The sequence below is a fragment of the Hypanus sabinus genome, chromosome 1 (assembly GCF_030144855.1).
Source record: "Hypanus sabinus isolate sHypSab1 chromosome 1, sHypSab1.hap1, whole genome shotgun sequence".
Lineage (NCBI taxonomy): Eukaryota > Metazoa > Chordata > Chondrichthyes > Myliobatiformes > Dasyatidae > Hypanus > Hypanus sabinus.
The window spans coordinates 22,848,626-22,874,914 of NC_082706.1; the positions used below are offsets into that span (position 1 = coordinate 22,848,626).

The window sequence follows — 26,289 nt, forward strand, 5'->3', positions numbered from 1 at the left end:
CCATGCTAGTAACTTTCCTGTAATACCATCGGCTCTTAACTTGATAAATAGTCTTATGTGTGGCATCTTGTCAAAGGCCTTCAGAAAATCCAAATTTACAATATCTATCTTCTCCTGTGTCACCAAGTACTCTACAACCTCATCCTTAGCAGTTGACTCCAATATCTTCCCAACTACTGAGGACAGGCTGAATGGTCTATAATTTCCTTTCTGCTGCCTCCCTCCTCAAAGAGTGGAGTGGCATTTGCAATTTTCCAATTCTTTGGAACCAGGCCAGAGTCCAATGATTATTAAAAGGTCATTACTAATGCTTCCACAATCTCTACTGCTACCTCTTTCAGAACCCTAGGGTGCAATTCAGGTGGTCCGGGTGACTTGTGTACCTTTAGGTCTTTCAGCTTTTTGAGCACCTTCTCCTTTGTAATAGTAACTGCACTCACTTCTCTTTCTTTGCACCCTTCAACATTTGACACACAGCTAGTGTCTTCTATAGTGAAGACTAATGAAAAAATACTCATTTAGTTCATCTGTCATCTCCTTGTCCCCTGCTATTATTTCTGTGAGCTCATTTTCTAGCAGTTTTATATCCACTCTCACCTCTCTTATTTTTTGTATACTCAAGAAAGCTTTTTCTAGCCACCTTGATATTGTTTGCCAGCTTGCTTTCATGTTTCATTTTTTCCCTCCTCGTGGTTCTTTTAGTTGCTCTCTGTAGGTTTTTAAAAGCTTCCCAATCCTCTGTCTTCCTACTATTTTTTGTTTTGTTGTATGTCTTCTCTTTTGCTTTTACATTATTTTGACTTCCCTTGTCAGCCACAGTTGTGCTATTTTGCCATTTGAGTATTTATTTGTTTTTGGAATACAAATGTCCTGCATCTTCCTGATTTCCCTCAGAATCCCATGCCATTGCTGTCCTGTTGTCATCCCTGCCAGCATCTCCTTCCAATTTACTTTGGCCAACTCCTCTTTCATACCATCATAATTTTCTTTTTTCAACTGAAATACTGCTGTGTGACACTTTACTTTCTCCCTATCAAAATTCAAGTTTTACTCAATCACATTGTGATCACTGTCTCCTAGGGGTTCTTTTGCCTAAAGCTCCATTTCAATACATAACACCCAATCCAGAATAGCTGAACGGAAGTAGGTTCAACGGCAACTTCTCTAAAAAGCCATCTCGTAGGCATTCAACAAGTTCACTCTCTTGAGATCCATTGCCAATCTTACCCCAATATTCCTGCGTGTTAAAATCTCCTATAACTATCATAACATTGCCTTTTCTATTTCTCATTGTAATCTGCAGACCACATCTCAGTTACGTCAGACTTTTCCCTATCAAATTTCAAGTTGAACTCAATTATATTGTGATCGCTGCCGTGAAACGTTTAAGTCGTGAAATTTGATGTTTTGTTGTAGCAGTACAGTGCAGGCTTAACAAAAATGAGGCTACACTAATAAAAATAAATTAAATATTGCAAAAGAGGAATAATGATCTGTTCATGAGTTCGTGGGTTGTTCTGCAATCTGATACAAGAGTGGAAAAAGCTGTACCTAAAGCATTGAGTGTGCGTCTTCAGGATCCTGTGCTACCTCCCTGATGGTAGTAATGAGAAGTGCATGTCCCGGATGGTGGGGGTGGTTAATGATGGATGCTGCTTTCTTGAGGCACTGCCTTTTGAAGTGTTACGTACATAAACGGTTTAAAAGAACCGGCAGCGATAGAATACACCTGGAATCTGGCTTTGATGTTAAAACGATTATTTATTAGTAACTACTTAATATAGTAACTTAAAGCAGGTAAATCAGAAGTTGGCAGTGTTATGCATATATATGTGTGTAAATATAACTCCCAAACTCATTTAAGCTCGAGTGGCAAGGTTTAAAGTATTACGATGTGTGGTGAACTATGTGCCTGTCGGGACACGCCCCTGCTGACTGCTCCTGTGGCTCCTCCCACAGGCCCCTGTATAAAGGAGACCTGCGGCCTGAAGATCGGCCTCAGTCTCCAGGACCTTGTATGATAGACACTCACTCCTGGTTCCTTCTTCCAGTCAATAAAAGCCGATATCTCGCCTACGTCTCAGTGTGAGTTATTGATGGTGCATCACGATGATACCGTAAGAAAGTTCAGTTCAATGCACGGAGTTGGTGGGGGAGAGAAAGGTGTTTGTAAGCCAAGTTGAAATCCACAATAGGAGAAAAACAAATAAACAGGTACCATTGTCGTCGGGCTCCGAGTTAGCCAAAAGTAGCTTACCAAAAAGGGTACTGTCTTCAAGGGCAAGCTACCACCCAGACAAGGGTAAACACACCGGTAGCCTCCACAGGGTCAGCCCTTATACACACCGTGATAGCTGCTTATCAATTCTCCTGGTCGATCCTCAACCCACCCTTCTGGGCACTCGAAAGTTCCATCCAGTGACTGTTCTGTCGATTGCAGGTGTGGACTGACTATGAACGAAAGTGTCCTCGTACAAGTGCAAACGCGTTGTGAGCGTCTGTAAACATTGAACTGTCCATCAGATAACCCCACGTCTCTCTCAGCATAGCAACCCAGAAGCAGCAGGCAGCGGTACTCTCTCTCTCTCTCTCTCTCTCTCTCTCTCTCTCTCTCTCTCTCTCTCTCTCTCTCTCTCTCTCTCTCTCTCTCCCTCTCCCTCTCCCTCTCCCTCTCCCTCTCCCTCTCCCTCTCCCTCTCCCTCTCCCTCTCCCTCTCCCTCTCCCTCTCCCTCTCCCTCTCCCTCTCCCTCTCCCTCTCCCTCTCCCTCTCCCTCTCCCTCTCCCTCTCCCTCTCCCTCTCCCTCTCCCTCTCCCTCTCCCTCTCCCTCTCCCTCTCCCTCTCCCTCTCCCTCTCCCTCTCCCTCTCCCTCTCCCTCTCCCTCTCCCTCTCCCCCTCCCCCTCCCCCTCCCCCTCTCCCTCTCCCCCTCTCCCTCTCCCTCTCCCTCCCTCTCCCTCTCCCTCTCCCTCTCTCTCTCTCAAAAGCTGTCAGCATGGCAATTGGCGGAATCAGAGTAAGGTTTAATATTGGTGGCATATGTCTTGAAATTTGTTTTGCACCGTGCAATACATTATAATAAAAAGAAACAATAAATGACAGTATGCCCACACAATAAGATGTACGGGCATAGAAATTGATGGGATGGAAGGCCTGTATTCCTGGAGCACTGACAATGATTGGGATGTTCTGAACCACCTTACGGGTTAGATAGTGCAATAGAAGTGAAGTGAAGTCATCGTTTGGCAAAACACAGCAGGACCCTACAAGCAGCAATGTGATTCTTCGACTTGAGACTTAAATATTGGCCATAACACCAGGATAAATCACTTGCACATGTTGGAATGTATGTCTGATATATACCTGAGGGGTGGCCTTCAGATGGAAACAAAATCTCTGGTGGAGCACTTTGTGTCTCTAGAATGGGAGTGTATCAACATTTCTGCTCATCTTAGAATTTATTTTAGAATTTTTTTTCTCTGTGAAACTACTGGTTTGTCATTAAAAACCTATCCAGTTCATTAAAGTCCATCAACAAAAGGAAATCTGACACCCTTGCTCAGAATGGTCTACAAGTAACTCTACTTTGCCCGCAATGTCATTGCCTCTTAACCATCTCTGAAATGGCCATGTTAGTCATCAACAAAAATATGAGTGAGGAATTTCTTTAGCCAGTGAGTGGTAAATCTGTGGAATTCTTTGCCACAGGCAGCTGTGGAGGCCAACTCTTTATGTCTATTTAAGGCAGAGATTGATAGATTCTTGATTGGTCAGCACATGAAGGAATATGGGGAGAAGGGAGGGAGAGGAAAATTCTCAGCCTCTGGGGCTGAGAGGAAAATTGGATCAGCCATGATGAAATGGCAGAGCAACTCAATAGGCCAAATGGCCTAATTCAGCTCCTATATCTTATGGTCTTAAGGTCTTTGGCCTCCTATGTTACTCTTAGGATGACACATATAGACTTAAAGAGCAGCATCTGAACTTTCACTGGAGCTCATTACAACACTCAGAACTTAATCATTTCAAGTAAGCAACCATTTCTATTTCTATGATCTCTGTTGACTGCTGTGTTTTAAGTATTTGCCACTAGCTGTCACATGCTGGCGATAATAAACCTGATTCTGATACTGAGTACACTTATCTCAGATGTTCCCTCTGTTATCTCCACTGCTCCCAGTGTCTGCAGTTTAAAACACACTTGTTAGTTCATTTTTGCAATACTTGACCAGAAGCATTCACCGATACTGGCTGACTGGTCGGGCTCTTCCAGAACTTCCTTTTGGGGTTAGCAGCAGACATCCCACCTCTCCAGGAAGTTCTGGGAGAGCGGGCAAATGGCGGTGATGCACCATCAATAACTCACTCTGAGATGTAAGGCGAGATATCGGCTTTTATTGACTGGAAGAAGGAACAAGCAGTGAGTGACCACCATACTACATCCTGGAGACTGAGAGGCCGGGCTCAGGCCTCAATCGCCTTTGTACAGGGGTCTGTGGAAGGAGCCACAGGAGCAGTCAGCAGGGGGCGTGTCCAGACCAGTATATGTAGTTCACCACAGGGGGGGAGGGGGAGATGGGGGAAAAAAAGAGAAGAAAAAACCCTGATTGGTGGTCTCTCTTTGTGCTAAGTAGACCTATCAGTTTTCTCTGTGAGCATGCTTTACAGCCAACCTCTCTCTCTCTTTCACTGTCCATCAGTTCAGTTTAGTGACTTTTGACTTTCCAAATGTGATCAAGGAAGATGCAAGAGAACAGCTCCACTTGGAAGTCCTGGATTATGTCTCAACTAAACTTGAGGGACTGGTGCCAAACTACAAAAGTTTGCCAGTTGATGAGTTCTGGGGGAGGCTGTCTGAAGTAAAATCTGTGAGCACAGGGCAGTTGAGATTCAAAGAGCTCTGCCAGTTGATGAAGCCGCTTTTGGTGCTGCCAAATTCTAATTGCGATGTAGAAAGGGCATTCAGCATGGTGTGTCACATTAAGACAGAATTCAGAAGTCAGCTGTCTCACAAAACACTTGTGAATCTGATGTATTGCAAAATTAATAAATTCATTGACATAGACTGCTAAGAGGTTGAGACTTGGCAAAATGCTCAAATCTGCCAAGCAATCCACAGCATAGTATAAGGAAAGTTTGCAAAAGAAATAGAAAAGCTATTTGCGTTAGCATTTAGCTATTAGTATTGAGACTGCCAACAAAATACTCAACAGGGAATATATGTGTGTGTGTGTGTAAATAGTTTCAATATGTGATCAAATAAATTGTGCTCTTTCATAATCAAATGTCCTGTGCACATACACCCTTGGAGGTCGACCAGGGGGATATGGGGATATGAGGATATGGGGTAGTGGTGCTAACTCCCTGAAATGAGTTTTTGCAGGGTGGGATGTCTGTAGCAGCATCTTGTGTATTTGTCCCAAATTCAATTCTTGACAATAAGTTTCAAAGACTACAGGTTCCAAAATTAACAGCGAGAAACGCGCTTACGCACCGTGGCGTCAGTACAGGTTGGCGGCAATGTCGTGAAAGGTGCTGCAGTCACCCGCTGAGGGAGACGCTGGCAAGATGGGCGCTATGATCACGAATGTTGATGGGGTTTTATTCCCTCCGTTTTGTATTTGTTTCAAATGACAGGACCGTCAGTGGTCAATCATGAGCAGGTAAATGCTCACCCTCGTAACCGCGATGCTGAAGGCAGGTAATCCCCGGCTAATTTGTTTAAATATTGTTATCGTGAGCCGAGCGACTGCGTCAACATCCGTTCTGACGTCTGTTGGCCTAGACGTCAAGACACGGGCTTGATTGACGACGATGCTCGGCCAATCAACCATAGAATACCGAGCCGGTCCGGCAGGCTGCAACCAGTCATTACGTTGAGGAGGCGGGTCCAATTCCCTGAGTGAGGATACCCAGGTGGGCAGCCACGTAGTGAGATCTCGGTGACAGGTAGCAGTGGAATCGGAGCATTGGGTGCAGGGCGAGGTCAATGATCGCGCCATCGGAAAAAAAGAAACACAATTGGGGGAAAACAATCACTTAACTATTTTGAGATTCAAAAAAGAGTAGGGCCTTTGCTATCAAGATGACTGATGTAGAGCGAAAACGACTAATTGAGGTAACTTTTGTTTTAAGTTATATTTCCATACACTGTGGCGATAATCAAAAGAAAACTCTGCGATTGTTCTCGGTAGAGGTGTTAAGCGACGCAAGAGGTTGCAGATCTTTGACTGATTCAGATACTGGAATCTAAAGTTCAGAGGGTCAGGCCATCTCCAAAGAGCAGTCGACATTTCAGATCCGGACCCAGGCCAGTGAAGGGTCTCAAACTGAAATGTTGACTGTCCATTTGCCTCCTAAGGTTGACCTCTGACCTACCAAGTTGTACCAGCTTGTCGAGAGTACGTAGCGTAGGTGGCAGGCAAAGAGAATTTTGCTCAGTGTCTGTATTGTTCAATTTAATCCCAGTGTTAAGAATTTAATCTATAGTCTTGGAAGTTACAACTTTCTGAATGCACATCTAAAAGGTATCCAACGCTCTACGAAAGTTCGCTTTCCGCCACTTCGCTTTTTCAAAAGTACCTGTTTTCGCTAACTGAAAGAAATCCGAAGGGGATTTTGCTTTTGTGAAAAAAGGCGCCCACTTTAAACTTGTGACCATGACCGTGAAGCCTAGCGTGGGCAGGTGGGTGCGCCTGTGTGTATGTGCAGATTTTTGGTATGATTTGGTAGGTTATTTTTTGGGTCTGGGAACATTCAAAAAATTTTCCCATATAAATCAATGGTAATTGCTTCTTCGCTTTACCATATTTCGGCTTACGAAAGGTTTCATAGGAACACTATGATAGGATAGTGGGAGAAACCTGTACTTATAATGTGAGCATTTCTCCCCTCAGCCATCCTTTCCGACATTGTTATATTGTTATATCATTGTCTGATATAAGTTTCTCATCTTTAACCTTTGTATGAATTACTTCAAAACCGTATAACTGGAGAAACACAGGGTCATGGAATTATTTAGGAAGGAAACAGCCCCTTTGGCTGAACTCGTCCGTGATGACTATAGTGTCCTCTTGAGCTCGTCCCATTTGTTTGTGTTTGGCCCATTTCTCTCAAAATTTTTCCTACCCATGTACCTATCTAAGTGTCTTTTAAACTTTGTAGTTGTACCTGCCTGTACAGCTCCCTTCGACAGTTTACTCTATATACTCACCACCATCTGTAACCCTTGTTCCTTTTAAATCTTTTCTCTCTCACATAAACCTGTGTTCCGTGGTTTTAGGCTCCTCCATAGTGGGAAGAGAGCTGCCAGCATTCACCTTATTTATGTCCCCCATGACTTTATATCTTCTGTCAGCCTCAAATGCTGCAGGGTGAAATGGTGCCAACCTTATAAACTCAAACCCTTCTCCCTTGGTTGCATTTCCAGCTTAACAACATCCGTCCTATAGCTGGCAACCAAAACTGCACGCGATACTCCAAGTACGGTCTCACCAATAATTTGTCCAGTTGCAACATGGTACCCCAACAAGTGCCCAATGCCACCTTCGCCACCCTGTCTACCTGGGTCTCCACCTTCAGGGAACTATGTACCTGTACCCTCAGTTCTTTCTTCTCTGCAAGACTCTCCAGGGCCCTACCAGTTACTAAGATTTATCATGGTGGTTGTCCATCATGTCTGACGATACCAGGAAACCTGTGCAGGAGAGTTTTTAAAGTGAAAAAGCCTTTGAACTGGGGCAGTTCCACCTTCCTGATCTTGGACATCCAGGTCCAGTGGTATGAACAAGCATTACAAATTGGTTGCACTGGATGGGCATGATGTCTGACGCCTCCTGTGCCCTGTCATGCCCTTCGGTCTCCACGGAGCAGTGCAGTACCACTTCCCTGTCCATTAGATCTCACTGTAGATCTCAATAGCCCAGCCCACCAGAGCTAACTTCGCAGGGTAGGATAGGCATGTCCCTATCTCACTGGGATATGAGGCTCGTTGGCTATCCTCACCTGGTTTAGCTTGTCAAAGTGGTGTACCGGGATGTGGCTGCTCTTGCATGCAAAGAGCTACTTGGAGCAACGTGTGAGAGCTGAGGGTCCGGTGGGGGCCAAAGGTAAGTCATCTGCACTGGAATGGATATGACAACCCCCTTCACCAGAGGTGCTGTCCCTCCCTGGAAACCTTATTGACCCCAAGATTTAGCTTCACACTTAAATTTCACCTGCCATTCTTTGGCTCACTTCCCAGTTGATTTAGATCCTGTTGTAATCTTAGATAAACCTCTTCACTGTCTACTTAACCATCAATTTTGGTTTATCTGCAAATTTATTAACCATACCAATTATATTTGTGTGCAAAATGTTAATATTAATGATGAACAGTGGGCCTAGCACCAATCCCTGCTGCATAACTCTGGTCACAGATCTTCAATCTGAAAAACACCTTACTATGCCCCTGACTCCTTCCATTAAACCAATTTTGTATCCAAGTGGCTAGTTCACCCTTAACCTTCTGGGTTAGCCTACTATGTATAACTTTGGTAAAGTCCATGTATTTGAACCTCTGCTGAGGAAATCTAACCTTTCTTCTTAGCATTTTCTTCCCCCTTTTTTAAAATTTTCACACCTAGGTGGAGTTTTTATTCAGATTCATAAATGTGATGAGTGTATCACTGACGTAGTCATACTGATATCTTATCAGATTACCTTTGGACTGTGCGGCCTGCTAGGTCACTTCAGAAAGTGGTTAAGAGTCAAATAAGACAATAATTTTAATTTCCCCAAGGAAGTGCTGAACCAGATGGATTTTTAAAACATTTCTACAATTTCATGATTAGTCCTACTGGTGCTAGTTTAATTACAGATTTATTTAAAAAATCGAAATTAAATCCATAGCTGCTGTGCTGCAGATTGAATTTATGTTTATTAATACTCCAGTCAGTACATTATGGAATTACTACCATACCATTCTAATCTGCATGCTGGTTAGCTGTGATCTAGCAATTGGATGATGGTATAGAGAATATGAAATTGTTCATTTTGACCAGAAAAAAAGTTTAAATAAAGAAGCATTTTCTATCCAAATTGTGGGAGATTTAGAGATACAATGAGAGCTGAGTATTGCAAAAGCCTAGTGCGCAGGTACTACAAGAAGAGTTGACATTATGCTATCATTAATTGCATAGGAATTGAATACAGAAATATGGAGATTAATCTTCAGTCACATGTAGGACATCAGATGGATTACAGTGTATAGTATTTCTTACTTAAAGAATAATGTTAATGCTTCCTTTAGAAGTAATTCAGAGGTTTTTTTGAGTAATACCTGGACTAGGCCAGGTTGATGAAGGGTTGAACAGCTTGGCGTGTTACTCGCGTTGTTTGGAAGAATTCAAGATTTATTTGTTATCAAAGAATGTATAAACTTTTATAAATTTTTTCTGATACTTATTCAATTTAAGTTTTGGTATTGTCCCTTCAATATCTTCTAATAAAAATAATATTGGACTATGTGGGAGTTGTACTCCAGGAATTTGTTCCAATGAAAGTCCTAGATTTATCTAAAATGGTTGAATTTTAAAACATGACCAAGTAGAATGTAAAAAAGTACCAATTTCTTGATTACATCAAAAACATTGGTCAGACATGTTTGAATTTAATCTATTTATTTTCTGTGGTGTTATATATAATTGATGTAAAAATTATATTGTATTAATCTAAGTCAGAAAAAATTTATAAATATTGCATTGGCAGTAGCTAAAAAAGTTATCGCAGTTACTTGGAAATCTGATTTATATTTAACTATGGATCGTTGGAATAATGAAATATATAGTTGTATTCCACTTGAGAAAATTACATATAATCTAAGAAATGAATATGATATACTTTTGAAAATTTGGCTTGCATACCTACAAAAGATGGGGTTAAATATATAGGACCTTTGAAGATAAAATTATAAAGTAATTGGGGAAATTAAAAATAAATATTAAAATTATTTTGAACTCCATGGAGCATGTGGGAATCCTCTAATATCCAGGCAATCTTTTTCTTCTTTCTTTCTTTCTTTCTGTAGGGGGGAGGGTTAAGGGCAGGGGGGAGGATTAATATTATTTTTCTTTTTCTTACTAATTTTTTATTACATTTATTCTTTGTAATTTTCTAAAAATTTAATCAATAAATAAATATAATAAAGAATGTATAAATTATACATCCTTGAGATTTGCTTGCTCACAGGTAGCCAGAAAGCCAGAAATCAGAAAGAACCCAATTAAAAGAAAAATAAAGAATTTTAAATAAAGTCCAGCACTCTATTTGCAAGCGAAAGGAAAAAAATTCAAATCATGCAAACGACAGCATTCCAGACCAAAATTTAAACCTCAGATCCGATCCCCGGGGCAGCTCAGAGTAGGCCCAAACCCTCACTTATCAGTGCTCATGCTAACGGGTACGGAGCACAGCAGTCAGGGCAGTCTTCATAGCGTCAGTGCCATGGAGGTGAGCAAACTCGACTCTTGTCCCAACTGACACCCTGTCTTTTCAGTTTACCTGAGCTGGTGTTTAAATTGACCCAACAATGGAATAGCAAAAGGCTATTTTTGCTCTCGCTCTGGAGAGAGGAGTAAACGTGGAGAGTGAGCGAAAGCAGCTCTCACCTCCGATCTGGATAACAAAGAACAATACAGCACAATACAGGCCCTTTGGCCCACAATGTTGTGCCGACCCTTAAACCCTGACTCCCATATAACCCCCACAACTTAAATTCCTCCATATACCTGTCTAGTAGTCTCTTAAATTTCACTAGTGTATCTGCCTCCACCACTGACTCAGGCAGTGCATTCCATGTACCAACCACTCTCTGAGTGAAAAAACCTTCCTCTAATAACCCCCTTGAACTTCCCTCCCCTTACCTTAAAGCTATGTCCTCTTGTATTGAGCAGTGATGTCCTGGGGAAGAGGTGCTGGCTGTCCACTCTATCTATTCCTCTTAATTTTTCTCAGTGAATGAATGAACAAGTATAATTTTTGTGTGTTATTTATTTATTTGAGTTCTCTTTATCTAGTTTTAATACTTGCATGAAGATAGGATCACATTTTAGGTCTTATTTATGCAGAAATAGAAAAAATTCTACAGGGTTCACAAACTTTCTAGCATCACAGTATTAGTCTGGCAGTACTAAAGTCCTGAGCATGCCAGATAATTGGAGTTTTACTGCAATTGCATAAGCTGAAAGGTCAGATGTACCATTAACAGATAACAAAGACATTGTCACTGGATTTTTATTGGAGAGAGTTGGACAAATGATCTGTGAAGAAGGTCAAATCCTATCACAGCTGGAGTATTAACATTAAGCTTTTTTTTGTGTATCATTAGGAAGACATTGCGTTTGAGGCTTGTAAGGCACTATATGGAACTTTCGGAGATGCTTCTATGGTATATACCATGTTCTGAATATCCAACAAGGACAACATGTCATTGTCTGATCCAGTTTATATCTTCACTGCCAGCAGATGATGTGATTTGCTGTTTATGCGTTTTGTTGCCAAAACGTCTGTGTTCTATTCTGATCCTGTTAAAGAATTAATGTCTTTTGAGGCTGGCTAGTTATTTAAGGCTAGAGTATAAAGTTAGTGCTGTGAGCTGGTATACTGAAGCGCCCGGATTATCAATGAAAAGCTATTTGATCATTGATGTCCTTTCTGACTCTGACTTAGGCTACATCCACACTGAGCCAGTGAACTTTGAAAATGCCAGTGTCGCGAAAAAACAATAGGTGTACACACCAGGTGTTTCTGAAAATACCTCCGTCCACATTAAAGCTAGTATTTGGGTAAATCTGCTCCTACTGGGCATGCGCACAGGACACAGCTACAGAAAACAAGCGAAAAAGAAATGGTATACTATTTCTGTTTCCTCCTCTTAGTTCAAGAAAACGAAGAAATGCCATGCTGCCACCACCATCTGTTCTGGTACGTCATGACAATGTTTTTAATAAGCTCCATTTACCCCATACACACTACACCGCCCAGCTGGCGTTTTCAGATTTACACACTCTGAGGAGTGTTTTAGAAAAGCTCTGTTTTCGGGGGAGGAAAACATCATTTCAGTGCGGAGGGAGGGTCAAAACAAAGAGAAAAAGCTTTGGTTACGAATTTATCTGGTCTAGTGTGGATGAGGCACACCCCATAGCAACGTTGTTGCTATTCAGCAACCTTCTGAAATGGCCTGGCAGGCCTCTTGGGCTACGTCCACACGCCAATTTTGAAAACGCTGGTTTCACGTAAAAACAATAGGCGTCCGCACCAAGTGTTCTTGAAAATACCTCTGTCCACATTAAAACGGGTATCTGGGCGAATCTCCTCCTACTGGCATGCGCAGGGCACATCTACAGAAAGGGTATACTATTTCCGTTTCTGCAGCAGCGTTGTGCCATTTCCATTGGTCAAAAACTAGAGTATCTACAACAACAGGGAAAGAAAGTTTTCAACAATGTCTTTGAGGAATACAAAGAAAACATCTACTGGAAAAAGTGGACACGGTAGATTAGTTCCACTGTACTTTGAGTTGTGTGAGCAGGTCTGGGGGGGGGGGGGGGCTCACCAACCACAATGGCAATTCAAGGCGGCATTGAAACCTGTGATCTGGAGAATAGGGTCGACGCACATCACAGCAACTGATGTACAGCCTCTTTACCCGGTTCAACGAGTACGCCCGACTCCCAACAGTTTGGAAGCAGCAGGTGATGGCTGCAACATATTTGGTGTCAAATCTCATCGTGAAAAACTTGGTGCGTATTTGTCCAGTTACAGACGAGAAAAGCTTAAAAAGAAATTGCCAAACAACAGACAGCTGTTGGCTCTCATGCAGGAGGACTTAAAACTAAAAACGAATACTGGAGCGTATGGAGGCAACCGACAGGGAGCTCATGGACAGTATGACCCGGCTGACGACGAACATTGAAAACTGACTAACTCTGTTGCAGAGGGATTTGCAATGATGAGGAATATGATGGCTTCTCCCAGTACTTTTCACCGCCACAATACCAGCCTCACAGCCGCTACAGTAGCTACACATATGGGGACACAGACCCCCGAGTGGCCCCACCAATATCTTCCCCACTCCCACGAGGGGTCACCCTAGAAACACTTCCTACAGCCATCGTCTCTTCACTGATGAAAGGGACAACAGCTACAACTAAATGCAATAAGGCTTGCTACTGGGCAAAAGTGAAATTTGCTGTTACCTCATTTGTTTGCCTTTGCTTTTGCCATGTCTTTCTGTGTTATATTGTTGTATTTAATGTGCAATAAAACGAGTTACTGGGCAAAAGTGATTTTATTTTTACCTGAGTAAAAGTGAAACTTACAATTTTCCTTTTTTGGCTTTTAACATTTTCACGTCTATGCCAAACATAAGCTACTACTTAAAAATGCCATTTTTGGAGGTAGTGACAATTATATCTGTTGAATGTTTGCACAAGCAATACGTTAATAAAGCACCTTGTTAAATGTATGAAACATGTCTGCATCAGTGTTATCTTGTATTTCCATACAATGTTAGGCTGCTACACATCTATTGTCAGAGAAGTACTTGCATAAATAGGTAAACCACCTTCATACGAGCAAGGACAGAAAACTGCAAAGTGAGGATACTTATTTATTCAGTAAATTATGGGTCAAAGTATTTGATGAGTACATTTCTAACTCTTCTGGCTTCAGTCTCATTGCCGTCTGTTCTGAAATTGTTAGGCTTTGTGGGGGGCGGGTTGAAATTCTGTGTCATGCTGCAAAGCTGCAGTAATATTCTGCTTAGGGACAGTCTCCTTGTTTGCCTCACAGAAATTGAGCAGCACAAAGCATGCATAAATAACAAAGGGAAGGTCCTCCATATTTATGTCCATTGCTCTTCGCAGAGCACCAAATCTTGCCTTCGAACATCCAAAAGAGCATTCTTGACTTGCACAAGGACATGCCAAACTGTGGGGTCACACTACTGTTAGTGTACTCTTTCATAACATAAGGCATTGGGAGTACGCAGGGTCACCCAGCAAAAAAACAGGGGATCCTCTCATTTTTCAAGTAGTCATTAATTTTTGAGTTTGCAAATATACGAGCATCATGGACACAGCCTGGCCATTTCACAACAATGTCCATAAAGCAGTATTTGTATCACATGTAGAATGTACATTCAAAGAAAATCTGCCCCTTTCTGTTCAGGTGATCTGTGGAGTTTGTTGTAGGCAACGTGTGAGCAATCAACTGCCCCCAAACACTGCCATGATGGAAGTTGGTTACAAGGTATTTCACTTCAGACTCGGTGTGTGGGATCTTGATATATGCAGGGCCCAGATGTACAGTTATAGCCTTGCATACTTCTCTAATTATCTTGGACACCACCTGCCTTGATAATCCAAATGCATTAGCCATTTTCCTGAGCCTTCCTTTGTCGCTTAGATAGTACAAAGTGCAAGTGACCTTTTTTAACCACATCCACCGGTGATCTCATTTGTGTTGTCTGGCCTTTGATGTGAGGACGTATTAGTTCACTTAGATGAAGCAAGGAGCTCCTGGACATTCTAAAGTTATCACACCGTTCTTCAGGAACCACAACTTCATTTGCAAAATTGTCCGACCATGCACTAGTTTGGCCGGGTTGTCGCCAAAACCGCCAGTCTTTGTACAGTTGATAATGACGTTGACGTTGTGCAGATCCATTGCACAGCAACTGAGTACAAAAGACGTCTTTTTGTATGTAGATATGCTGCCTCTACGTGGTAGGTAGCTATGTTTAACTCCGAACAAGCTATTAACATAGACAATAAAGTAAACAACACTCTCATGAAGCCGTCTACCATTGTTGTTGTGGTGTTAGAGGTTGTGCACAAGAAAACAATGAAATGTCATGCTGCCGCTACCATTTGTTCCGGCACGTCATGACAGCGTTTTAAAAAAGCTCCGGTTACCCCATACACACTATACTGCCCAACTGGAGTTTTCAGATTTACACACTCTGGAGAGCATTTTAGAAAAGCTCCGTTTTAGGGGGAGGAAAGCGCTCTTTCAGTGTGGAAGGAGGGTCAAAAGGAAGAGAAAAAGCTTTGGTTACGGATTTATCCGGTCTAGTGTGGACGTAGCCTCAGTTTTCAGGATACCACCTCTCATGATCAGTTAATAATGAGCAATAAACACCGATCTTGACGGTCTGCAAATGATTCATTGTCTTTGAAATGCATGGGAAGATAAAGTGCTGATTTTTTTCAGGATTAAAATGTCCACTTGGCAGAACAATGCACTGTGCTCAACCAATCTTGGATGCATTGAGGACACATAGTTGCTTTTTCCCAACATAATTGGAGCAAATATTTGCCATGGGAAGGTAAGACTTTAGGCCAATCCTGTGCATTAAAATTACAGTTGACTGCTCTTTTTCCATAGATGTTGCCTGGCCTGCTGAGTTCCTCCAGCATTTTGTGTGTGTTGCTTGGATTTCCAGTATCTGCATATTTTCTCTTGTTTGCCTTGTGTACATGTTGGCCTGTTATCATTGCTTAACACTAGTGTTCAGCTGCTAGAACTGGATTTTATAGTGGTGGACCTGACTTAATTAAATCATTTATAGTGTCAGTAGTCATTTGTTTCCAAGATAATGTACACAATTATTTATATGATTTTTTTTCTGGTGGAAACATTTATAATTTCTTTCATTTCTTTGAAATAAGACATGAAGTCTGGATTTAATAACATTTTCTGGTACGTTACATTTTTAATGAATGCATTGGTGGGAACTTACTCATCACAAATCCCTGAGTAAAATAAATTACGTATTTTCCCAAAACTTCAGGCATCCTGCTGCTTGACAGTCTGAAGATGAAATACTGTCACATCTACAAAGTCAGGAACTCTAAAGCCAATTTGTACTCGGCAATCCCCCATCACTAGCAAGAATATATGATACTGACCAGGTTTTTGTACTGCTGGAGGTCAAGGAATAAAAATTTGCACTCAAGTGCAAATCTGGATTTTCCACCATGTCACAAACCTGCAATCATCTGACCCAGTCAAGAGTACCGCCAATTTAACTACAATAATCCTTTAATATTTATCTCTCATCATGCATTAATCTGGTCAATTGAAATTGAGATTCTTTAATATAATGTGTGCCTTGCATGTGAATACAGTGCCTTGTGAAAGTATTTGGCCCCCAACCATTGATTCACATAGATGAGTATTATGACCAGGGATTTTGATTTAACTGAGAATATTTATTTGTGATTCACATGTTTTTTCACAGTAGAGCCCCCTCCCCAAAAAAGAGAAAATTGTAAAGTATGATAAACTAAAAATTCAAAATCTGAAATGTCAACTGTGTAAAAGTATACATCCTCTTTGGCTCATTAGTTAGTTGAACCAGCTCTTGCAGCTATTATAGTTAGTAGGGTTTTTGCATACACCTCTATTAGCTTTGCACAACATGATGGAGCAACATTTGCCCATTCCTTTTTGCAAAATTACTCAAACTGTGCCAGGTCAGTTGGGGAGTGGCGATAGACAGTAATCTTAAGGTTTTGCAGGAGATGTTTGATTGATTTTAGGTCAGGACTCTGACTGGGCCACTGAAGGACATCAGTTTTCTTCATTTGAAGCCACTCCATGATTCCTCTGGCAGTGTGCTTTGGGTTATTATTCTGCTGAAAGAGAATACACTTCTCTGTTTTCATTTCCCTCACTCATCTTCAATGTTCTTTTGTCTTCATTGTGGCTTTGGTCTGTTGAAAATCTATCAAACTGTTGGACTTTACAGAGAGGGAGTGTAGTATTTATTCTTATGAATTGATTGAAAACAAGTGATCTTCTACTTTTCTACATCAGTAAATTAGATCAGTTGGTAAGGTAATACAGTTTTGCACCTGAAGAAAGTTAGCATGTTAATTACAAAGAGGATGAATATTTCTTCTGCCTCACAGTTTCGGTTTATAATTTTTATTAAGTTGTTGACAGGTATCGAAATTTATCTTTCAATTTGACATAATGCACAATGTTTAGTAGATTAGCTCAACAGTTGTACTTGAATATACTGTATTTTAAATTTGGCAAATGAGGCAGTAAAATGAGAAAATATTTGAGGAGAGTGAGTACTTTTTTAAATCCCTGTATTTATTCTTGCATTTATTAACCTTGGAGCTAGATATCCCCTCAGCTTGCTGATTTCTATTGTGGAAAGAAGTTGCTTTTGCATAGTTAAGCAGCAATCTGTTATATATGGGTGTGGGGGATCGATATTAAAATCTTACAGCACTTTCATTTTAACTAATAACTTTACTATTTTTCAGGTTTTGTGTTTCCTGTTTATTTCCTGCTTCGTGGCATTTCAGTTTATCCCCTTCAGCGTGCCCTCGGCCTCTCAACACAACCTATCGCCAGTTGACAGCTGTTGCATTGCTTACTGTTTTAATCTCTCTATTATACATTTTGCTGGTATTGGACAGAAGTCGATGGGGACGTTTCTACCAGGACAAAGGAGATAGGTAGTGTATGGAACAGCTGTTTTCTTTTTCCCTTTCAAACTACTACTCAGCTTGGGTTCAAATACTGTTTATCTTTCTTGCATCTCAATGTAAAAATTTGCACTTGCTGAATGCTATCCAACCCCTTCTGAATCCACCCTTTTCAAAATTTCCCACATGTATTGTCCTCGAGTCATTAATATCTAAACTTCAAAGAAGGACCTGCATTTATGTATCAGAGCTCAACAATAGCTTCTTAAAAGAATTTGACAGCAGTAACAAATGTTACACAGATCTCAATTCCCTCCCTAGATGCTATCTGACACAATGAGTTCCTCCAGCGTTTTGTGTGTCAGTTTGACAGTATTGAACAACTCTTCATGACAACTATGTATTACAAGATTTATTGACTTTTCACAAGATGTATGAACTTGGATGTAATTGAAAGTGTTTGGCATGAGCTTGAACTTCTGCTGGCTGTCAATTTAAAGCCCAGCTGTGGAAATGTTGGAATAATTGAGAATAGAGGTGGCGAATACTGTGTTGTTTGAACGTGTGATCCAGAATGTTTGTGCATTCCCAGGCGGAATTTCTTTTCCATTTTAATGCTCTTTCATCGTTGGTTTCAGAACAAGAGAAGTTTCAGAACTCAATCCATCGAGTCAGCTCCACCATTCCATTATGGTTCTGTACATTACTCCAGTTATATAACCATTTGAGCTCTGTTTCAGTCTCATACATATTACTAATTTTAATTACTATATCACTGGCATTCGTGCCTTCCTCAAAATGATACTTTAGAATTCACACCTTGAAATCTCTTTTTCCAATTTTTGGTTATTTGCCCTCATATCTTATTATGTTGATCAATATTAAATATTGTCACCTTTAACTACTGTAAAGCCTCTTGGGCATTGTGCTACTGTTGTTGATGTTGTCTTGCAGATATTTAACCAGATTGATAGACATGGAGGCCACCGATGTAAAGAATCCTTACTTAAACTATGGTATAGTGATAGACTGTGGAAGTAGTGGCTCGAGGCTCTTTGTGTACTGCTGGCCAAGACACAATGGGAATCCGCATGATCTACTCGATATCAAACAGATGAGGGGCAACAACAGACTACCTGTGGTGATGAAGATAAAGCCAGGTGGGATTTGTCTTCTAACTCTGTTGGAGTAATTGCTTTTGAACTTTCCATATGAAAGATTTTGTAAAGATACTAAGGAAGTTGACATGAATTAACACATAGAATTTTTTTAGGATTTGCAGTTTTTAAATCTGTATATAAAGATGTCTTGATGATAAATGGGGAAAACAGACTTTCTCTTAAGTGAATGGTAAAAATCAAAAGCTGCAATTATTGAAAATCAAAGATCACAGTTTGAAAATCTAGAAGTGAGGCATGGTTCCGGACGAAAATTGAATCCAGAATCAGATTTGAATCTATTTATCACATGTATATCAAAACACGTAATGAAAGGCTTCATTTGCATTAATAACCAATGCACTTATGGACGTACTGAGGGGCAGCCCACATATGTTGCCACACATTCTGGCACCAACAGAGCATTCTCCCAATGCTCAGCAGAACAACAAAAGAACATAACAAGCAACAGAACAGTAACAGCTGGACTAGATGATGATAGCACCCCAAACTCTCAGCGCAATGACTGATCACCTCCCCCCCCCTCCCCCCACCGCCCGCTCATCATGCCTTCTGCTCACACGAATCCATCTGATCCCAGGACAGCCCAACATCCTTCATCGCCCATCCACATTCCTTCGAGTGTGGAGCAGAGACCTTGAGTCTTGATTGGCCTTCAATCCCTGTTTCTAAATTTTAATTCCCCCACCTACCTGTCCCTATACACTAACCTGTCCAATAATGCTCCTGTCTGTCCCCAAAGCTGACCCTAGGAACTAATAAAGACAAATAAGTCTGAGCCACAATCTCAACAGAGACCGCAGCCTGGCACCATCTTAACTAGAAGATATGCGATTGCTCTTCAAGAAGACCCAGTGCAGTTGTAAAAGTCTACAATGGCCCTTGACTGCTTTAAACTTATATAATTTTGGTTCAGCACCTGAAGTATTTAAGGAAAGCTAAATAAATGCATAAAAGTGTAATGTAATAGTGAGATGAAGCAGGAAGTTCATCATGAGCACCAATATTGATCAGTAGCAGTACTGATTGGCCTATTGCAATGTTGCAGTGTTTTAACAGAGCTTTCATTCACTTCCACACATAGAATGATACAACACCAAAAGAGGCAGTGAAGGGTAATATATGTTTTTTTTTCTAAGTTGACATATACCATTACATTCTCAGACTTTCTAAAAGCCCTGCACTGCATCATTTTTCATGATTAGATTTTAAATCTTTGCACAGTGTTTCAGCAACATATTATGGGTCTTCTGAATGCAAATATTCATGTATGCTATAATGTAACAATATAGGACTGACCCATCCAAATCTGTGTTTGATTTTTGGATCTATGACAGTGATTCATGTATAAGTTACTGTTCATAGTAGGTGGATGTTGAATGAGACTTGCGATAGAGCTTGGATCAAATGGTTTTTCGCTGCAAGTAATTCTTAACTTAAAATTACAAATTATTCATTAATTATACATACAGAACTTTACTTAACTTTCTACTTTTTTTGCAGGTATTTCAGAACTGGCATCAACACCAGAAAAAGCTAGTGATTACCTCGCACCTCTTCTGAATTTTGCTGCAGACCATATTCCTCATTCTAAACACCAAGAGACTCCTTTATACATCCTATGCACTGCAGGCATGAGGATTTTGCCTGAAAAGTAACTTTTACTTGTATTTAAATAAATTCATTATCCTGTTTGGGTGGTGTTGCAAAGATGAACTGAATTTAAATGGGTGAAGCCATATAATAATTGTTTAAAAGTATTTTTACCATTAGTTAATCTGTTAATGGTCTCTTTTCCTCCTTGCTCATAAAATCACTGCAGTAAGAAATGAGTTGATATGGTACTTGCAATCTGTAACATAGTACTATAAGCAGTTGAAAAAGCAGGTTGTATCCAATTTCTTAATACATAACTGATCTGGAAAATTGGGTCAATTCTTCAGAAAGCACGGTGGCGCTGGTAAGTGATAAGGTTGTGCTTCACCAGAAGCATAACGTTTCTGGAATTGGGCAACACCTAAAACACAGAAGAATGTTTATAGAAAATATGAAAAATTCTGCAGATGCTGGAAATCCAAAGCGACACACACAAATGCTGTAGGAACTCAGCAGGTCAGGCAGCAATTCATGGAAATGAACAAACTATTGACGTTTTGGGCCGAGACCCTTTATCAGGACTGGAGTTATAGACTCATGGGAATTTGCAGTTCTGAAGGGGGCCACTTAGTTCATCATCCAAGGCAGCCAAATTAGGGAGTAAAAGTCTGGTAAATATTACCCTTTTTTTTTAGAGAATGTTTTTTAAGTATAGTGTACCTCCTGATCAGATAAATGTGGGAATAATGTAAGATAGATTGGAGGCCTGAGGGAAGCTGCCATTTGTTTGTGTTTGCATTGAGAAATGATGATAATGCAAATCTTGAAATTGAGGATTTATGCTGTGCACTTGATCCAGGGTATGCATGGTAAAAATGTTAAATATGAAGGACTTGAATTAGGGTACAGATAAACTGCTGGAACAACTCAGCATCCATGGAGGCAAAGAGTTTAATTGATATTTCAAGCTGATACCTTGCAGCAGTTGACTATGTCACCTTTGAGCCTTCACACTTTATTAAAATTAAGACTAATTTGCTCAAAATCTGTCAACCACTGCCTTGAATCTATTGGACGATTTTACTCAACTCTCTGCAGTGGATATTTTTAAAAAAGTCTCTTTTAGTCCTAAATGACTGACCACTTACCCTGAGAGCCTATCTCCAATGGGCAGTTGTTTCTCCACATCTGCCTTATTTATTCTTCTCAGAATGACTCAATGGAATCTCCTTTTCTATAAACTAGGTAAAGTAGGTACGTAATCTGGAACCCTTCATACAGAGTAGAGCAAACCTTAATTCATATCATAGTATGCTTACTGAGCAAATTGATCTTAGGTCGGACAGCAATGGAGATAGTTCAGAGGAGCCTTCAGCCTAGTCTATCACAGGTAAAGGCTTCCCCACCATTGAGCACTCTTACAAGTAGAACTATTGCAGGAAAGAAGCATCCATCATTAAAGACCCCCACCATCCAGGCCATTCACTCTTTTCACTACTGCCATCAGGAAGGAGGTACAGGGCTACACTACCAGGTTCAAGAACAGTTACTATCCCTGCACCGTCGGGCTCTTGAACCACCACAATACTGCACTGATTCCCCAATCTATGGGCTCATTTTTAAGGACTCTACAGTTCCCAGATGTTTATTTATTTGTTTAATTATCATTCCTTTTTTCTTTTTGTATTTTGCGCATTGTTTATTTATCCATCCTTGTTGTGTGGGGTATTTCATGGGTTCTATTTTGTTTTTAATTACTATGAATGCCCACAAGAAAATGACTCTCAGGATAGTTGTATGGTGACAAATATGTACCTTGATAATAGATTTACTATGAACTTTGAATTCTCATCTCAATGTCTGTATTCAGTTGTTGAGAAAAAAATTCCATTTTAAGCTGGAAAGTATTAGAACATAGAATATTCCAGCACAGTACAGGCCCTTCAGCCCACAACGTTGTACTGACCATGTTTTGTCCATTTCAGGTGCAGTTCAGTTTGAGTTCAGCTGTGGTATCCTTACTGTCAAATCCTTCGCTGGTAATCAATATCACATAGATCAGTCACATTTGATAGGGGGCTAGAGTTGACAGATTGTCTTGGCCAGTCTAAAGTATGAAATTAGGAGATGCAGATGCACATTTGTGTTTCACACAATATGAATAAATATATTCAAAGTGTTGACCACTGACATTTTTGTTTGGCAGCCAGCAAAATGCAATACTTGAAGACCTCCGTACAGATATCCCACTTCACTATGATTTCCTGTTTGCAGATTCACATGCTGAGGTAATTTCAGGCAAACAGGAAGGTATGTATTCTGTGCTTTCTATAATTTTAAATCAGTCATCACTCACTTGACAAATATACTGTGGATAGATATTAACAAGCAAACTGCAACACTGGCACTGAGTTTGGTGTTAAGAGTGACACACTGGTTGAATAGTAACTGCTATCAGGCAATAAGTTGAAGGTTGGGTTTAATACTTAAAATTACTTTTGGCACTGAAAAAGAACTTGAAAACATCTTGAATGCAAACAGAATATGTTTAGACTATATTCACAAAGTATAACAAAATAAAACTTGTGTTCATATCTTCACTGTTCTGTTTTTGTGATTCTGGCATCGTAAGAAATAATTATTCAGTCTTTCTGTGGTGAGTTGTGCTTTTAAATATTTCTCTTTCAAAAATTGTTTTAGGTGTGTATGCTTGGATTGGAATCAATTTTGTCCTGGGAAGATTTGACCACATCAGTGCTGGTAAAAATAAATTAATGTATTATGAGGGATAATATGATTAAATTTTTGCTGGGTGTATTTTGTACCTTGTTATTTATAGCTTACTTTGCACTAGAATGAAGAACTTAGTATTATGTTGCAATTAATATTATAAGTTCTCTGCTAGTCATTAAGATAGATAAATTTATAATGTAGGAATGGCACCGTCACAGTCACCTCACAACTCTAGTGACCTGGGTTCAATGTTATGTGTTGGTGGTTAGGTTTATTGGCCACTGTGAGTTGTCCCAAGTATAAGTGAATTGTAGATTCAAGAGAAATTTGATAGGAAGGTTGGGGGGTGTGTAAGAAAAGTTAGTGCAAATGGAGTGCTTGTTGGTCAGTGGGTGCTAGGATATATTTCTTTGCCATGTGACACTACAAATCTTTGGCATGTTCTGCTAAAAGAGAGTCAGGTTCTGCCTTTGCTTCTTTCCCCATCAGCTTGTTTGAAAATCTGGATTGATTTAGATATTTTAAGCATGGCTTTGAGATTAAAATGTAATTTGTTTTCCTACAGAAAAGTGAGCCATCAGATAATTAGATGTATTTTGGAGATATATACAGTATATTATGTGTGGTATCTGATTGTCATTGGCAAGACCAGCATTTATTGCTCAGCTGCATTTGCCCTTAAAGATGGTAGTGAACTGCAGTACCTTCTGGTGAAGTTACTCTCATTCTTGTGTCAATAATTCCTAGCACCCAGTACTGGTAAAGGAACAGTGATATGATTCGGAGTCAGACAGTGAATGTGAATCTGCCAGTGGTGGTGTATTTTTGTACCTGCCATCCGTGTTGTCCTCTGAGATAGTTATCATAACGTTGGGAAGTGCTGTAGGAATTCCCTGACCTCTCAGCTTGCAGATCAGAAGCTTAAACATCTTCCAAGTGTTTGTAGGATGAATAAAATCCATTCTGATCATTGTGTACTATGTGTAAAGCTAATGTGATGGCTTTAAAAAATGTCTAACTTCTTGACCTTTTCTAAATTCACACAGGCGAAGATTCGATGGTAGAAGTCAACATTCCTGGCACTGAAACCCAGGCGGCCGTTGTCCGCAAGAGGACAACTGGTGTACTGGACATGGGTGGAGTTTCCACCCAGATAGCCTATGAAGTCCCCAAAACTGTAAGCTTTGCCTCTTCACAACAGGTTATTATCTGTCCAACCTTCTTTTATTTTGCATTTTTCTTTTTATTCTGTATTCCCCACCCTTTGGTCTTTAACTTTGTTATTGAAGCCTTGTGTTCACAACTTTGCATGTTGGTTAGACAATATCTCGCTGATACTTATGTGCATGCTCTGAAAACTAATGGATTTTTTTGATCTTGTATGTTGTGTTGGCTTGTTTTTCTATTGAAATGGCTGTTTTATTTTTAAATTAACTTCTTGTGAATCAAACAAAATTTTGTGCTATTTTAAAATAAGTGGAGAAGGTCTGAGAGCAGGCTTGATGGCAGAATGAATGGGCCTTTGATATAGATGTGGGAAAAACAGCAATGGATGAGGGGATAAAGTGGTAGTTGTGAAAGTTTTATTGGAGAGGATGTGCAGGATATGTGACATTCATTTCAGCATACTTATCCATAAAATCTTTGGTGCTTGGGAATGAAAGGGAAAATGGGAGTATGGAAAATCCTAAGAGATAGGATTGGATTAGGCCATTCAGCTCATTGAGTCTGCTCTACCATATGCTCCTGGCTGATTTCCCCCTCAACCCCTTTCTTGTGCCTTCTCTCTGTAACCTTTAACACCCTTACTAATTAAGAATCTAACAACCTCAGTTTTGAATATACCCAATGATTTGGCCTCCACAGCCATTTGTGGCAATGATTTCCACAGATTCACCACCCTCTGGCTGAAGCAACCTTTCCTCATCTTAAAAGGACATCCTTCTATTCTGAGGCTGTGCCCTCTGGTCCTAGACTCTCCTTGATACAAGAGCCTCTGTGCAGCCTTTGCATAGAACTTGAGGTAGGGGAAGGACCAAAGTTTGCAATTCTGAAGTTTGAGGCCTGGAAGTCAAAGCTCCTGATCCTGAATCTGGTCTTCCCATGTCAGGAGGTGTTCGCAAGGGAACACTGCTAACTGGCACATTCTAGGGTACAGTGGTCTGTGCTGAGAGTCAGCCTGAAGCTTGCTGCAGCCTCTGTGAAGGCTCATTGTAGAAAAACTACAGTCTAGGGTACTGTCACTGAATAATAACAAGTTGCAATCTGTGGAGCGATAGAAAATGCTGGAAATACTCTGCAGGTCAGGCTACATCCGTAGGAAGGGAAGAAGAGGTTATGTTTCAAATTGAAGAATCTTCCATCAAGACACAGTGGGAGTGAGAACTTCAGTTGAATTGACTTAAATGAGTTTACAGGATTGCACTCTGAGAATTGGAAATGCCTGGGAACTGCAGCAATTTGCTCTTAATGTGTAAGAGTCCAAGGTGCTTCACTGGAAAGCTGCCAAACAAAACAGAACATTTAAACAAATGAGGAGACACTCAGAAAGGCATCTAAAAGCTATGTCAAGGAGGAGGCTTTATGAAAAGACTGATGTAGGAAGAAACCTCCAGAGCATAGAGATTGGGGAGATCAGACAGATTAGAGGGTGAGACCTCAGATGTTTTGGAGCATTTTAGGACTGGAAGAGATGAGGGTGGGTGGTAAGAACAAAGGGAGATTTGTAATAAGCTGGAAAGTCCTTATTGGATTTTCACTTGTGCATAGTTGAGTTAAATGAGGAAGTTTCTGTTGATACTTGTTTATAATGAGTCTGCTCAAAATGGGGATAAATACATACAACGTGATTAAGGTCCTCTGAGGACCAGTCCACTTGATTAAATTTGTAATGACATTTGATACTGAGTGCACAGAAATTTCCCACTACAATGTAGACAAGACCGAGGGGAGGACATTGTCTTTGTTCCTCCTCATAGTAAACTCCCAGGTCACCACTCCAGTCTTAAGAAATCCCTTGGGGTTAAGCCTGACTGCTCACACTCTGCTTTGTACTCCTCTTTGCACAGTTTTAAGACTATTCAATTCTGATCTCCAATTCCCTTACTGTCCAAGGTGATATCAGACTCCAATTTAAATCAGCTCAGTGCCTGAACAGTCATTCCTGTGGGTCCAGTGCACTGTCATAATCCTCACTGGAGTAACCACTGAGGTCATGAGTGTGGTTTTGTACATAGGGAGGTGACCTTTGGAAAAGATCCACAGAAGCAGTTTGAAATTAACATTGTTGCTTGGGCGGGA

The 26,289-nt window shown here is 40.5% G+C and overlaps 1 protein-coding gene across 6 annotated transcripts in view; it reads left to right on the forward strand.

Moving 5' to 3' along the window:
* Window positions 1–5,504: 5,504 nt before the first annotated feature.
* The window catches only part of entpd4 (ectonucleoside triphosphate diphosphohydrolase 4), a 33,944-nt gene continuing 13,159 nt past the window's right edge, over window positions 5,505–26,289 (forward strand). The window contains exons 1-9 of one of the 6 annotated variants that reach the window (XM_059965700.1): window positions 5,537–5,659; window positions 11,912–11,957; window positions 15,249–15,363; window positions 17,318–17,512; window positions 18,437–18,642; window positions 20,164–20,314; window positions 22,463–22,566; window positions 22,957–23,016; window positions 24,036–24,190. In XM_059965700.1, coding sequence (XP_059821683.1) covers window positions 15,356–15,363; window positions 17,318–17,512; window positions 18,437–18,642; window positions 20,164–20,314; window positions 22,463–22,566; window positions 22,957–23,016; window positions 24,036–24,190 — 879 coding nt within the window. In that variant the 5' untranslated portion in view covers window positions 5,537–5,659; window positions 11,912–11,957; window positions 15,249–15,355. Of the gene's footprint in view, window positions 5,698–5,884; window positions 6,115–11,911; window positions 11,958–15,248; window positions 15,364–17,317; window positions 17,513–18,436; window positions 18,643–20,163; window positions 20,315–22,462; window positions 22,567–22,956; window positions 23,017–24,035; window positions 24,191–26,289 lie in introns of those variants that run through there. The other 5 variants (XM_059965675.1, XM_059965716.1, XM_059965685.1 and 2 more) reach the window with 5 other exon arrangements.